At 44.1% G+C, this 16437-nt stretch overlaps 1 protein-coding gene across 5 annotated transcripts in view; it reads right to left on the reverse strand.

Annotated features, from left to right (window-relative positions):
* Positions 1 to 76: 76 nt before the first annotated feature.
* The window catches only part of map3k13 (mitogen-activated protein kinase kinase kinase 13), a 37510-nt gene continuing 21149 nt past the window's right edge, over positions 77 to 16437 (reverse strand). For 2 of the 5 annotated variants that reach the window (XM_085434192.1, XM_085434194.1), the window contains 13 exons: positions 11611 to 12314; positions 10105 to 10288; positions 9813 to 10004; positions 9001 to 9159; positions 8711 to 8869; positions 8500 to 8608; positions 8271 to 8380; positions 8034 to 8150; positions 7506 to 7667; positions 6601 to 7357; positions 6453 to 6523; positions 6020 to 6311; positions 77 to 4943 (listed from right to left, as the gene is read on the reverse strand). In XM_085434192.1, the coding sequence (XP_085290318.1) occupies positions 4842 to 4943; positions 6020 to 6311; positions 6453 to 6523; positions 6601 to 7357; positions 7506 to 7667; positions 8034 to 8150; positions 8271 to 8380; positions 8500 to 8608; positions 8711 to 8869; positions 9001 to 9159; positions 9813 to 10004; positions 10105 to 10288; positions 11611 to 12241 (3045 nt within the window). In that variant the 5' untranslated portion in view covers positions 12242 to 12314 and the 3' untranslated portion in view covers positions 77 to 4841. Of the gene's footprint in view, positions 4944 to 6019; positions 6312 to 6452; positions 6524 to 6600; positions 7358 to 7505; positions 7668 to 8033; positions 8151 to 8270; positions 8381 to 8499; positions 8609 to 8710; positions 8870 to 9000; positions 9160 to 9812; positions 10005 to 10104; positions 10289 to 11610; positions 12315 to 12748; positions 14025 to 14068; positions 16411 to 16437 lie in introns of those variants that run through there. The other 3 variants (XM_085434196.1, XM_085434195.1, XM_085434197.1) reach the window with 3 other exon arrangements.

Here is a 16437-nt window from a genome sequence, read left to right on the forward strand (position 1 = left end):
CAGCAAAAAATAAATAGAGGACAATAAAAGAAGCACTAAAGAGTAGGGGACAAACAGAAGAGCCAGACCACAGAGGTTTGGGTACAGTACAGCATTTATTCCATGCAGTTGTTTGCGCTGATTTAATTCTCCCAGTTACTCGTTGCACTGTACACTGGATAATACAGGAAATTGACAGGATTGGTTGATCATAATGCCTTTCAACAGGAAAGAGGATAGAAACAAGAGTAACAAAGAAACATGAGTCCGATAACACAGGACGAGGCAACAGGATGTCCACAGTTAGAGAGACGATTTCACAGAAATTTGAATGCAAGTTGTTTGTTTTTTTCCTAGTAAGAATGAGAGGAAGTGGGGGTCCCCGCAGATGTACCGAGGTCAGCATCGCGCATCCCTCCAGGCTTCACGCCTCATTTACACTGCGGAGACAGCCCACTGACTGACTTATGTTTGAAAGTGGTTCCTAACAACCTACGATGAGATAATTACTGATGTAAAGTCTGCTAAATCAAAGCTAAATGACGAATGGTCCCCTGCAGGGTCAACGTGACGATGCTTTTGTTCAACCACACACACAAATACTGTCCTCTTCCCTGACCAATTCATTGTGCTTCCTTTAAATAATACTTTCCAGGAGAGAAGTCGTAGGTCGTGACATTTCTGAAGCTGCCTGAAATTAAAAAGAACACTATTCCTCCTCACCAGTCATCCAAAATAAATTAAATTCAACAATCATGTAGGCCAGCTACAAAGAAAAAAAAAAAAGAAGATCAAAATTAAATTAAAACTACACAACAATCATACTTCACAGGATATACGCCAGAAAGATAATGTTATTAACAGCTTGATCGGATTACCCCGTCATTACAACACGCTGGGTTATTTCACACGAACGTAAACAAGAGTGAAGGAGGAGGTTCGAGGAAAGGTAGAAGGTGTAAGCCTTTCTGAAGCTGTGGAGCAAAAGGCAGTCCGTCCATCGGCGTTAATAATCACCTTGTGCTGCTCGGGTTTATGACTCACACCCTCCTGTAGTGTTCAATACTGATGTGGGGACAGACTTCAAGAGTTTCCTGCTCAACCAGTCCGCTGGTCATCAAGCTCGAGGCTTTGCCAGAGCTGTGCAATGACAAAGAGAGAGAGGGAGGGAGGCGATAATGGGTCACATGACATTTACAGGTGTTTATGTACAGGAGTAACACTGAGATGAGGTCGCTCCGGTGCTCCGTGGCCTCGTCTCTGGCTTATGTTCCTTTATATGCAGAATCTCAGCCGTCTGCACACGCTTGAGCCGGCAGCTTGACATCATTATCGTTAAATTGAAACTGGCTGTTTGTCAGCTTGAAGATCAGATCAGTGAGGATGATGACAGAAATGGGGCTTATTAAAAGCAAAACAAAAGAGAGCTCTCTCACAGATGCAGTATCCCTTTTCAGCGACAACCAGAGAGGTAAAAAGTAATATTGTTCTGGATAACCATCAGGAATTAAATGATGTTAGTCAGAAAAGGGGATGAGTCAGGTTATTTACATAACACAAGCCTAACTGTCGCCATCTAGTGGCTGCCCATATATTGCTCTTGCACAAAACCTGACCATCCCAAGCAGCAAAGACATGGCCACAAAAACAGGGCATTTTAACAACGATATTCAGAAAAATTCAGAGAAAACTGTTTCTGCTGGACGAAGAACCGCAAAACAAAAAACATCAGCGCTTTGTTTTGAATCTTTATCATACCGTTTAGCAGCACAGGGTTAGTCATTTTATCACCTTTCACAGAAACACAAAATAAAGATTCCCTCTGATCACATGTTTAAAGATTGCTTTTAGGAGAAGGATTAGCTCTGTAATCGTGAGATTTTCCATGCATGTATATGGAGTTTACAGGTATGGCTGTTATATGCTAAAACACACCAAGTGCATCACCATCTCATCTTCCTGTGGACGGTCACACAACTTGTCATTAAAGAGAACATTTCATTTAAAGGCTTTTTCTCATACTTTTTTTTTTTTTTAAACTTTAAAACAATGTCGAGTCCTGACTGCCTTTCAAAAAAAAAGCAGCCGTGCATGTTTGTGTGAATTGGAAGTCTTTGGAAAAAAATGTAACTCTAAAGTGCGAAACATCTCACCATTACACAAAAATTCTGAAACCACCTGTGGTATGTGCTAAAAGCCGCAACGCTGATTAGACTGTGCGCCACACTAAAGATCGGAGATGGCCTGAAAGCTGCAGGGAAAGACCTCGAACCAACCATGCATGCATTTTATCCGCTGAAGACACAACTATAAACCCACAAACAACCAGAACAGATTCTTGACAAAATATTAAAATTAGCATTTAACTTATGATTTTTCTAAATTTGAGCCCCGTGTGGAGTTTGCATGTTCTCCCTGTGTTGTCTCTGCGTATGCAGGCTTCAGGTTCGGTTAACAGGGGATTCCTAACTAGCTGTAGGTGTGAAATGCGAAGCTCCAGCCTCCCAATCACTCCTTTTTGGATAAAGAGAAGGAACTCTTTGAGCTCTTGCTTTTTCAAACCTTTGATTGCACTTTACTACATGCACTAATGTTCCAAGTTATTAGGAAGAAGTGTAGCATTTATTTTGATTTTGAATCATAAATGAATAAACCATCCAGATTTAAGGAGGTGTGTGTGCTGAGGAGGACAGAGGACATTAGCTAACCATAAGCCTATATTTTTTCAGATTTTTTAAATAATACATTTTTAGTTTGGTCTATATGCTTCTTAACCCCTTATCACAACACATGACAAAATAATTTTCATCTTTCAGGAACCATTTGAATTTTCTCTCAAGGCAAAATCAGTTGAGGAGTGCACATGGTAACATCTCGGCTTAGTTGGTTTTACTGTCCGTGTTCAGCCATCAGTACCTTGTGAATGCTTTGTGGTACCGTGACACAACAAATATCCCTGTGAAGCTCGTGATCCCTTCTTTCTGAAACCCTTTGAATTGTGTCTCTGGCACAAACAGAAACAGAATTACGGTCATTTAAAGAGCTCTTCTAAAAGGGCCCTGCAGCTGGGCTGATGGTGAAAAGAGTTAAACTGATAAATTATTAAACATGTGATCAAAGGCACCTGTATTTGCATGTGTTTGGTGAAAAAGGATTAACCAAGAAACTCTTTAACTATTTGGGACTACATAAGGAAGTATTTTAAGAAAAATAAATAAATCTGGCCTACAAGATTCACACTTTGAATGTGAATGGATTAGTGTTTATTTAAGTATTTTAAGTGCCTTAAAGGAAATTCTAAAATCCCACTCTGGACTTAAAAAAAATAGCCTCTATAAGCAGCTCTGACGCCTGGCGCTCTCCGCTGGCTACCAGTCACTATGCTCGCGTCTAGCCAGCTAGACATGCAAGATCCTGAACAAGCGACTTCTTTCTCACTCGTGTTATTGCTGTTATAATTCGCAAATAATGACCATTTTGGACATCGGCATAATCCACCCTGCTAGAAAATGATCCGTGGAACATGCCGAACCTGAAGATTTCAAGAAATGGGATACTGCACCTGGATGCCTCGTCTCCACATCCCATTAAAGTCTGTTACAGCAATAAAACGTTGAACATCAAGGCTATCTGTAAGACCTTTTCGAGTATTCCTGCATGGTCCTTAATATGTGCCGCTCAAAAAACAAAAAAAAAACAAAACACATTCCTTCATATAATTGGTCCAGTCCAGTTTCACAGTCCTTGAACGATCCTGAGATGAGACTTGAAACTGTAATGTCTAATGGAGAGGAAAGGACTTTGCGTTGTCACACTCACATTCACTCACACTCTCACACACAGATAACTCCCTCAGTAACTCTGCCTGTGACATCTGATTGCTGATGACGATGACGTTGGCATGTCTTTAAGAGAAGGACGAGCAGAGTCAGAGAGGAAGAGTCTCTTTTCTTTTTTCTTTTTTTTCCTATAGCTCTCGGCCACGTCTTTATCTCCGATGCTCTGTCCGCTTCATGCAGTCTTGGGGCAGCGTTTTCATTTCGCGAGCTGCAGAAGCATGCTTCGACAGCTACGTGAGGGCGGGGGGATCCTGAAGAACAGACACATCCGGTGGTTTCAGGGAGGGAGAAAATCCAGTTGCGAGGCAGGTTGTTCATGCTGGTGTTCACAATGTTTTCCATGAGCTCCATGCTCCCCACTTTACTCACAGTGGGGAGGCGGGGTGGAAGCGGAGGAGGTGGGGTACTGGGACTTGATACTGTAAACTCATGATAAAGCAGGTTGGTCAGGCTGCAGTATGAGCTGAGCGATTGCTTGTTGTTTGGAGATGTCTGTCCACAACAGTGAGATGTTGAAAGCCGCTTTTATTCTGGGTCAGTCACCTGAGAGACCAACTACTGCAGTTATGCATCTCCCCACTGAAAGCCATCATCTTCTGATTGATAAGCCCTTCTCATCATTATCATGATCATCATCGTCATCATCTACACCGTCTTCCAGTCCTGGGCTCTCTCCATCACAAAGTAAACCCTTGTTTGGATTCAAAATGTCTGTTTATTTCCTCTCTGTTCAGATCAGAGAAGTCTCATAGCTCCTGAATTTTCCTTCAGAACTCAGACAAAAATAAATTATGAACGTTAAACTATCTATTGTACATTATCATTCAAAAGGGAATCCCTGCAATGGGTTGCCTGAATGCTGTGCTAGATGAGGGGTGGGGGTCATATGGGAGAGATTACATAGGACGTTGCTATAGGGAGCTTTGTTTACAATGTTTGTCCTCTTATTGCTGTATTTTCTGCAGAGCAGAGAAGGACATGATGGCCTCCAGGCAAGAAAGATGATGAGCCCTTTAGGCAGGTTCACCATGAGGAAGGAGCCCCAACTTTGTTGTTTCTAATAGTGGCATCGGAGCACTCTGCTTCTGACGAATCGCAGTCCGAGTCCCCAAACTGTAGCGGATTCTGAGAGACAAAAGGGAACAAACAGGGGAACATTAAGAAAGATCCAGCATCAGGGATGATTTGAGATGCATTATGATCTCAAGAATGAGGTTTTGTGCAATGCAGTAAATAAAATAAACATAAATTAATGTTTCTTATGACTCCAAACAAAAAGGGTTTGGATTCATTAGTTCCAACTTTAAATATGACAGGCTATTTGTATTGCTGACATATCCACCCCTTTATGACCACAGTGGGTGGATGTGCTGCCGGCAAATCTGTAGCAACTGTGTTATGCTATCATGTGAATATGGACCAAAATCTCTGTGGAATGTTTCTAGCACCTTGTTGAGTTTGTGCCACGAAGAACAGTTCTGAAGCCAAAAAACGGGTGCAACCCCCGCTTCTTTCAAGGTGCATGTAAGATGTACCATAGTTTATAATAAGGTCAGTATGGACTGATTACACCCAAACAGCCCCTGTGACTCAAAAGCTCAGGCTGCAGACGGCTTTGCTCCTGCTTGTGCATGGGGAGCAGCTAAAACCACTTGTTTCAGGCAGAGGATGAACTGATGAGCTGCAGGGATTTTTTTTTAAACTGAGAATCATTCAAAGCTACTGTAGCAAAGTTCAAAGATAAAAATATAGAATTAGAAATGAGCACATTCGGTCCCCTGTAAATGAATAAATTAAACATCAAAGTAAAATGATTTAATGCCCTACATACGAATACAGAGTGTGTTTATCAGTAGTGATAGAGCAAAGGCTTACTATTAATAAGTGATGTGCATAGTGTCACATTATTTCAGTCTATATGTAGAAGCCCAGCCCTTTAAACCATCTGAGAGCCTTTATTTGGCCACAGAAGTGCTTTCAGCTAAATGCTCATATCCGCATGCTAAACCCATTTTGGTAGTAATCCTTTAAACAGCCGCTCATGGTGGCGCTGGAGGAAATGTTAGGACACCATTAAAGTCAGAAGACCACATGGTCTGGACTCGTGTCTTTTTACAAAGCTGCTGAGAGCTATCTGGACTGAAGCGGTGGATCTTACCACCCTTCGAGCTACATCTGCATAGAGATTCACGCAAACTGACCTCGTAGCTGTGTTCGTCGGAGCACAGCTTCCCCAACGAGATCTGCGTCTTCACCCTGCGGACGGCACACTCCTTGTCAGAGAGGCCGTCTGACTGGGTGGAGATGTCGATGGGGATGTCCGGCGTGTGGGACAGCAGCTCGTCCAGGTGTTCCTCCTGACTGGCGCTCAGCCTCTCCAGGGGTCCGCTGTGCGAGTGGTCACTGGTGTTTCCTTCCTCTCCGTCAGACACCGACAGGTTCTCTGAGCTGAAAGTAGAATAGGACTGGAAACTGCTCATACAGCGATGAGGTCTGTCAAGGAGAGAGGGGAGAAAAAAATGAAAAGAAAACTTCCACATGGTTACTGCAGCAGTTTCTTTTGAAAATGGCTCCTAGTTGATCTGCTAAAGATCATTTTCTTTTGCTGCAAACTAAATGACCTTCTGTATTCACCTCTGTCTCCTTGGAAACTCCACTTCACTATCCACCTCTCCCTCTTCTTCTTCGGATGACTCATCACCACCCTGAAAAAGAAGCGGTAACAGCTTTTAATCCCACACAAGCACACGTTACATACTCATCGGCGTAAAGCTCTGCTCACCTTCCTGAGCGGCCTGAGAGTGCGGGGCAGTGCAGAGGGCAGTGTGTGCGCGTTCTGGGATGCATCCTGTTCCTGCGTCTCTGTCTTCTTTGTGGTCTCTCCATCTGAGACTGTGTCTTTGTTGTGCGCCCCCAGAGAAGACTGGTTGCCCTCTTGGGTGTTGAGCAGCGAGTAGTGCGGCAGCTCTGGGTGGCTTGATAGGGGAGGGGTCTCCTGACAGTGTAGACAGCCGGGGAAGGGGTGAGCCTGGCAGCAGGGACATAAAGAACCAGCACCAGCGCCTGATGCAGGTTTGGAGCTGGTGGATGAAGTCCGCTGTCGCGTGTCTGCATCCACAGCGGTGGAAATGAGGTCAGGACTGGAGCCAGAAACGCGGCGCTGCATGTGGTCAGTTTGAGGGCTACGGAGGGCGGCGGCGGGGCCGAAGTATCGCAGGTTGTTGGCACAGTTGACAACAGCCTGCTCGCGACCTTTCAAGGGGAGAAAGTTCCCCTCCGTTTGAGGAGGGTGGTGGTGGTGATGATGGTGGATCGGTTGCTCCTGGAGAGAGTGGGTTTCTTCTGGTGCTCCAGCAATGGGTTTCAGCACAGTGGAGAACTCGCTGTGGCTTCCTTTGCTGTTGGCGCGGCGGTGACGAGGCTTGCTTCGGTACCGGGCTTTGCCAGGAGGGGTGGAGACCTTCGGGCTAGCAGACAGCGGTGAGGGCGACGGGAGAGGGTCTACGCTAGGGATGCCATCAGAGCGAAGCAGGTCTGGCCTGGAAAATATGAATTGTATTCAACAGTTCATTTAAGTATTTAAATGACACTCTGACCTGAACTGCGATAAATCACACATCTGCAGCTGAACCTACAGATACATGAACGTGTAACTTTTAATAGACATAATACGTTTGAAAATCAGACCTTTTGGTGGGAGGCATCCCAGGTTTGTGGGAAATGCTTCCTTTCTTCTTGATGAGCTTCTCCACAGCGTTGGATCTAACGATCGGTCGGACTAAGTGGCGCTTGTAGCTGCCGGGATATTTCTTCTCCACCGCCTGCTCTCTCCTACGGTGATGCACAGAACTAGATTTAAGTCAGATCATGGGGGAAAAGCAGTCACACTGCACTTTAGTTAAACACAACATAGCAAACATTAATGGGAAGTGAAAAGCATTCCTGACAAGTAAAGCTACATCGAGGAATCTGCAATAATTTAAGAAACTCACTATTTATGTACATCACGTGTAAGTCAAAAAAAGCAGAGACTCATAGGAAAAATCTAAAAATACTGACGATACCATTCAGATCATTTTTGTCACTCTAGCTAGCTGAACATGCTTTCAGTTCTGTTGCAGTTTGTTACTGGAAATGTTGAAAGAGGAAATACGGGCACAATGAGAGCAGGATACTAGTAAAGCACAGATGTGACAAAAATGTTTATCGACATACTTCATCAGCTCCTTTTCTCGGACCTCCAGCTGCAGCATGATGGCACTGAGCTCCATGTAGAGGTTGTTGGCTCTCTCCAATTTCCTCTCATAGTGCTCCCGGATGTCCAGTGCATGCCTGAGAACATGCATGAAATGCATCCAAATGTTCAACTCCAGTAACTTCTGCTTTATGTACAAATTAAAAACCATGTCTTCTATTAACAAGCCACATGTCTGCTCTCTTTTCCCCACACACCTGAGTTCATCCCTCCTGCGTCGGATCAGCTCCTCGTCCAGCCTGTGGATGCAGGTGCCTTCACTTTTGATCTTCTCAAAATGCTTCTTCACCTCCTCCCTCCATTCTGCCTGTAATATGGACTTACACAGTCAACATGCAGCCAGAGCATTCACTGCACAAAGAATTACACTGCAAAAAGCACACAAAGTTAAGGTGTAGTCTTGCATTTCTCAGTATTGGTCCAGACCTGAGACTTAAAGTAGGTCTCCTGAGGAGTTCCCAGAACATCTGCAGAGGCGATGTCGAGATGTAGGAGAATCTGACGAAACGACGGCCTATTCCTGGGCTTTCCCTGCCTGGAGTTCATGAAAATCATGAAGGAAGATACACAGAGTATGTTTACGTTCTAGCAGTCATCATATTTTAAGTGATGTAGTAGAAAAGCTGTTTTTGCTCACCATGTCTGTTTCATGAGGATTTTAAACCCGTCCGGGCACGTGGAGGGGACGGGAAGGTGGAGACTGTTGCTCCCGACACCCCAAATAATGGCGGATGAGTCCACATCTTTGTAGGGAATCTCTCCAGTCAGTAGCTCCCATAACACAACTCCAAATGACCTACAACACACAAGCAAAGATGGACAGGTTTCATTGAAGAAACATGACTATTAAAGATGACACTTAAAACATCCTTTTCTATGATGTGGAAAAGCTAAACATTGCTTCATATTTCTTCATCTATTACTCACCAGATGTCTACTTTTTCAGACACAGGCTCATTTCTTATCACTTCTGGGGCCATCCAGGCCACCGTCCCCGCAAATGACATCTTTGTACTTTTATCACTGAGCTCTTTGGATGTGCCAAAGTCTGAGATTTTCACAGTGTCGTTGTGGGTCACCAAAACACTAAAAGATGCACAAAGAGAAAACACAGCAAGGTCAGTCTATTTGGTTAAGAGGAGTGTAAAAAGAAAGGAAAAAAAAAAAAAGGCAGACAAAGCAGGATGAGTTGGCCCGGGGTTAAAACATTCAGGCTGATGATGATGATAATGCACAAGTTTTTACAGGGTATGAGCTTTTCTTTCTTTAGCACTTAGAATCAGTTTTAAGCCAAAACGACTTCGCTGATAGAGAAGCATCTGAATCACCCCATTAGTCGAATGAGTCTGACCTTTCCAGCACATTCAGACTGCTATTATTCTGCTGACTAATACAGTGTGCGGCACTGCTGCAGCACGATGATATTGATTAGAGATGCAAGCGTGCAGCGGGGATGAGACAGAACAATCTGTCATACTCTTACATGAAGACGAGTAGCTTTTGTTAAATTTGAGAATGGTATTTGAGTTAATGTCAGACTATTCAGAGCAGAAAGAATGGATTGTGTGAACACAGCACTCATGATGCACCAGGAAAACTATGCATTTCATTCCCACAAAAAAAAAAAAAGAGTAAATAACTTAAATTTGATTTGGGTCTACTACTGTGTTTTCTCAACACAAATGTATAAGATGCTCCTCCGTCAGAAAGTTAATCAGCTTCCTGCCCGACAAACTCACTTAGGAGACTTGAGGTCTCTGTGGATGATCTTGTGCAGGTGTAGGTAGTTCATGCCGCTGGCAATGCCTGTGGCCCAGTCCACCAGCAGCCTTGGGGTCACTTTCCTCCCCGCTCTCAGCACCTCATACAGCTGACCCTGGGCACAGTACTCCATGATAATGCAGTAACAAGGTGCCTGGGTGCACACACCCCTGACACAGAAAAAAAGACAGAATACATGTTAAACACACCCAGAGCGCCACCAGATGAAACAAACGCGTCACGCACAAGGGCGAGTGACTGTGGACTTACTTGAAGCTGATGATATTGGGATGCTTGAGCTTTCGCAGGTGTTTAATGTCCGTCTCCTTCTGTTCTCGCACCTTCTTGATAGCCACTTCCTCGGAGCGAAACTTGCCCAGGAAGACGGCACCCTGTGCTCCGCTGCCGAGCCACTGCAGCTCTGAAATCTCCTCGAAAGGAACCTCCCACATGTCTGAAATCAGGTTAGCAAGTTTTGTCAAAATGACCACAGCATCCTGGTACTTTGCAAAGTGTACATGATGAACTACATGTGTTCTTTAGCAACTTTTTTGTCAGTAATGTCAGTAATACTTGCTTTTCAGAACAGTGTTTTATAGGCTTAAAGCCCAAGGATAAGGATGTTTGTGTGTCTTTCATTTCGGTTTATATAAATGTGAAGCTACTCCTACAAGTTATGAAGAAGTAAATACTTCATATTGGTTTATAGCAGTGGTGTCCAAACCCAGACCTCGAGGGCCGGTGTCCTGCAGGTTTTAGATGCGTCCTTGATCCATCACAGATGATTTAAATGGCTAAATTACCTCCTCAACACGTCTCGAAGTTCTCCAGAGGTCTGGTAATGAACTAATCATTTGATTCAGGTGTGAAGACCCAGGGTGAGATCTAAAATCTGCAGGACACCGGCTCTCGTGGCCAAACCTGCTCCATAGGTTCAGATACCTATAGGTACCGTCTCCATCACAGCAGGTCTCTTATCTTGTAAAACCTTCTTTCATCCTTGCTGCTATCCTTCTGTCCCCTAACACTCATCTCCACCCACTCCACCCTGCCTGTTCTCTCCATTTCACCCCTCTTGTGCATTGCCCGTCGCTTTGGATGGCTGGCATCGGGTACTTAAACACATCCACCTTCACTACTGACTGCATCTTTCTGCTTGCCTCCCTCTTATTCACACACATTTTGTCTTCCAATATTTTTGTTAAACCCTTGAATTATAGCTGAAAGTCTGCACTTTGATCACAGCTTTCAAATCCACAGTGGTGTAAATTTCCACAAATGACCACAAAAATACACCAGAAAGTACATATTTTATAGTTCTTACCAATATTTGTATAAATAAGCCTTTAGCTCCTATAAATGTCTTAGACCTTCAAATACTGAATCATGCTGTTTAAGTGGTTTTAGAAACAGAAGCTACGACCTCTAGCCCAGACTACGGCTAAGCAGCCACGAGATCCAGCCCAGTTCTGTCTGACCTCGACTCATATCCCGTAGCTCTCGTCCAGCCTGAGCGTGCAGCCCTGCGGCAAGGTGAGCCTACCTTTACCATGACCTCAATTCAAACTGACAGCTGTGCAGCTTCACTTGCAACAGCAAAGCGGCGAAGCCAGGACGGGCTATTCAATTACAGTTTCAGAATACATTAGGAGAAACAAGAGGGAATCTTTTGTTCGTTTCTCAGAAGTTTCACAGGTACGGGGACATCTGAATTAAACAAAAAGCATTTAGCGTGTTAAACTGATGCAAAACAGAAAGATAAAACCCAAAGTTTACCTTGCTGTTGTAGCTTGTATTCAGTAGAGTAGGTCTTCCCAATAATGTTCCACACAGGCCGCAGGCAGCCAAAGAGCCCCTCTAAGAAGCCTCCCGACCCAGGAGGGGCTCTTTGGAAGTGCAGCTTGATGTCATCAGGGTGATGCGGGAGGTTCGGCTTGCCCTCTCCATTGTGGTCCATTGGACAGTCCCCCTCTCCCATATGCTCGTCCATGCCGCTGCCACATCCAACGTGCTCATGGGATGCCGGCGACCCAGCTTCCTCGTGGTCCTGCTCCTGCAGCTGGAGCACGCTGTTGTCAAAGTGTCCGCCTTCGCTCCGAGTTGAGTCCACACTCAGGGCTGCGTTTGGTGGACTAGTACCGCCCAACATGGACTCCTCATCCTGGCCAGGCGTCTGCAGCAGGGGAACGGGCAGGTGTGTCGGCGGAGCGAGGTCTGTGATGATCTGAGGAGGTAAGTTGGATAGAGGGGCCTGAGGAGGCTGCGGTTGGGAGTTAGGCGAGCTGGATTTCTTCATGCTGTCCCCAACCACAGTGAGTTTGAGCTCCTCCTTCAGCTTGCCCACCAGTAGACTTGGACAGGAAGTCCAAGAGAGCACCTCAGGGGAGCTGCCCATGGTGTCGTGCATGTGTATGGGCTGCCCAGTGACGATGAGTGGGACGTGTCCTAACACACTGGTTTGTCTAAATGCTGAAAATCACCTGAAGAGAAAAACAGAATGAGAAACTGTTAACTAGATTAAAAACTACAAAAACAGGAATGCAATTAAATACATTTACATAACTATAGTCACCTCAGATAAAACATAATTAAAGCTGTCTGCATGATAGGACCCTATTACGTCCTAAAACAGACATGAACACCTCTCATGTCCTCTATTAGATCTGCAGGGATTGACAGAGCATTAATGATTATTATTTTTAGCTACACAGTGCAAACACTGCAGGGTAAATGATGTTGGAAATATCAGAAAGGCATCAATTCAGTGCGGAAGAGACAACACTGCAGAATTAATACTAATAACTCATTTCTAGGAAACTTATAGGAAACAGTCGGCCGAAACCAATCACACACACCAACCGAGGCTTTTCTATTATCTCTCTGAAGCAGTAACACTGTAGACGGGATTAAAGACCTTGCTGTGTATTAGGACTGCTGAGAGGAAGACATCTGGCACGAACAGCCCATTCTCAGTCTTAAAGCCAACAAAGGCCCAGGCAGCCGTGAACACGGAGGGTCAGAAACCGACACAGAATCACCAGGTGAAGATCTTTACCATCCTAATGTGTCTGAGTCAGGAAGGGACACAGCATTTAAAAATAAACGACAAAAAAAAATATGCAAATCCTCTGTATGCACTTTTATATTTGGATTTTGATATTGTGACATATTTGGTAAATGCACTGGTGCTTTTATAAAGCTTTTCTACTCTATTTAAGCACTCAAAGTGCTTTCTTTCTGCAAGCCTCATTCACCCATTCATACAAGCACCCTTTTCTATGTCTAACTTTATATAACCTGCTTGCTCTTTATAAAACTATAACTTTTATCCTAACATTTACAACTTGGGGTTTGGTGTCTTGATGAAGGCTATTTTGACATGCAGATTAGACCAGCCCTGCGAAAGATTAACGGCTTGTCCAGGAAGTACCCTGCCTCTCGCCCCATGACAGCTGGGATAAGCATGAACTGGATGGATGGATGGATGGATGGCATAATTATAATTCTTTGTTAATTGAGGAAATAAAATACCAAATCACACTGACAAATTGCCTATTGCATCCACAAATATTACACAAATACTTCCACGTCCACTGATGGTGACGTGGCAAAAGCATAAAATCAAAATAATAATAATTAAAAAAAAAAAAAAAACATTAAAATTTTGTTGTGTTACATAACACTGGCTCACATGATCTGAAGGTTAAGGTTTGATAGTTTAATAACATTAATCAGGAAATAAATCTGAAAGATCATCCAGCTGGTGAACCCCGAGTAGAGATCATTTCATCATGCATACCGATCCAAAGGTTAAGCACAAACATTCATGCTCAAGCACTTTTTGCCTGATAACATCAGGCATAGTTAAAAATTACCAGCAATTTTGCAACGTGACAAACAAAACTATTTATTACGCAACAACAGAACCAAAACTATCAACATTATTCACCTTCTGCTACCAATTTTGCAACTTTTAAAAGGATCGGTCATTTCCTAAAAGGCAGATTTTAAAGAGACTGTGGGGAACTTCAGGCAATGACTAATTTGAGTGCATTTACGACAGTAGGATGAAATATAATAAAAACTATGTTTGGATAAAAACATAAAGTAGTAAAAAAAATTAACTCCTGGTTAATTATTCAGCAGCAATTTCTGAATATTTTTAATATTATACTAAAATCTCTGTGTGTTTGATTACTACTCATTGCTTCTCAAATATAATATTATTTCTTACCTGTGCTGAAGCCCTTTTTCCTGTAAGTGTACCTACATTCATGATGTAGTAATTGGGTTTGTAGCCGCTCATATATAGCAGGTCAGTGTACCTGGACTAGAGGTGTTCTGTACGCACAGTGCATTTTTCCAACACTGCCACCAGGAGTTGCCAAAGTCAAAACCGGTCAAATCCTCCAGGCCGAGGCTTTAATTTGTTGCAAGTGTGCCGCACGCTGTGTTTTCAGACAAACAGATGGCCTTTTATCCACAGTCTGACTGTGTTCATCTACCCAAAAGGGGAAAAAAAGTGAATCAATCACTGTGTAAATGACACTTGAGCTTTTTCTCTTTTAAATCCACAAGGACAAAAATCCAATCATGCCTGAGCAAGCTGTAGAAAACAGAGGGTGTGGGAGACAGAGAGAGAGAGAAAGGGACATAGTGAGAAGCTGCACAGTGCGCACGGTCACAAAAGATCAAAGTCCAGGAGGGAGGAGACAGAGAGGCAGAGCAGTACCCTGGCTCTGTGTTACGTGGAAGGAGGACAGTCATATAGTCCAACTGAAGCCAGCGTGGTTTATGTTGCTCTCTGCAGCACGGTCGTAGAGCTCCTCCACTTGGCACGGGTCAAAGTACAAACAAGCCCTGATTACTCGGCTGCAGATAAGTTCTCTGCAGACAAAGCTGCAACAGACTGCCTGGAGTCCCGACTTCAAACTTAGTTTTAATCCCACTTTTATTCCAAGCTTCTGTTCAATGCTTTTTGCAAGTGTTCGCCAAAAGCATGTACTGTATCCGTGTATCTACTGGACGGGTAACATGAGTGGTGTGAGTGTGGGGCGGCTGCCAGGAGCTCATCTATAATGCAGGCCTGTCTCTAAGCAGGCTGCTGAGAGTGCAGGGGAAGGAGAGAATGCTCTCTCAGGTATCCAATAAATCCGTCCCTTCCAAAGCAGAGACAAACGAGCTGTACGAGCAAAGGCCCATGCTGTAATTCCACCTCACAAACGGCTCTCAGAGCTGGGCTTCTGACGTGGGCTTGCTGTGGGTGGATAAGGCTGACTGGACAGAAACATGCACAGGAAGACCTAAAAATTAACACCTTTTTACTTTTTTGTTTTTAACCAAATCTCTTTCCAAACAACAAGAATCTTTAGTGCCTTTATTCTACAAATCCAGCACCAAGAACAGGAAATGGACCTCTTGCTCTTTTCCATTAATCTCTAATGGAAGATCTCTATGGGCGTAGAATCCCATGAATAATGTCTGTGCTGCGGGTTTCATTTCCACAGGCATTTATTTACAGGACTTTCCGAAAGAGATCGTGACTGAGTAAAAGGACAAACCGACGGAGTGTTTGCACGAACTCGGTGCTGCTTTGCAGAAGTACACAACCCACTTATTTAGCAGAATGAGTAAAATAAAGAAAGAAAGGGAGGAAGAGAGGGAGAAATTATCAGAGGCTGATCATTTAATCCCTCTACAGGGCTCTAGAGACATGCTTGTCCAAACACAGACCCTATTCAGCCCTCCCCCTCAATTTATCCTCCACATAATTCCTTTCATTTCTTGCCTCTCTAAAGGTGACCTAAAGCCTAACAGATCATGACATGTACATGCATAGTATATAGATACAACCTTAAAAGAGCAGAGCAGCACTGCCGGATAAACAGCTCACTGCAATTGGTTATTGTAACGCTTCATATCCGAGTGCATACAACAGCTGGTGGTGCAGGGGGATCAGGTTCAGGGAGCACACATGCTCACACACACACACACACACACACACACACACACACACACACACACACAGACGCACACATGCCCAGGGCGTGTCTGGCGAGATCCAATAATCCCACTACTCCCAGCAATTCACGGGGGAATGCAGTTTTTTTTTGTATCACTCAGCAAAAGCCAGTATGGTTGTTTAGATCCTGCTTCAACACTCTGTGCCAGCAGGACGTTCAGCAATACTTTGAGCGTAAACGCACGTACACAGTCCACCCGCAAAACGCGGCATTGCGGGCGGCATCTGCATCTCTGTGCTCCTCATTAAGAGAAGCCCTGCTGGGACCCATAGAGGGAACCTCCCTTCAGGTGACAGCTGCGACCCCCTGACAAAGAACCAATTTAGCCCCTATCCCACCACATCATTCACACGTTACCATGTCAACACAGCATCCGTCCTGACCTTCTGCTTCCAGTCGCACTCAATCTCATCCAACACTTGGAGAGGCTACAAGCGTGAAGGCTGTAGTTGTAACATGTGCTACCTTGTCTTGGACACAGAATGATATCTAGATCTGGATTTGGTTTTTAGAATATCAAGATAATGTCACTCAAGCCTTTTTTTGTTTACATTTTATACTGAAATAGCAACAAATCCTC

The sequence above is a fragment of the Copadichromis virginalis genome, linkage group LG16, assembly GCF_057382275.1.
Source record: "Copadichromis virginalis isolate Kocher_CV1m ecotype Utaka linkage group LG16, C_Virginalis_male_GT1.1, whole genome shotgun sequence".
Taxonomy (NCBI): domain Eukaryota; kingdom Metazoa; phylum Chordata; class Actinopteri; order Cichliformes; family Cichlidae; genus Copadichromis; species Copadichromis virginalis.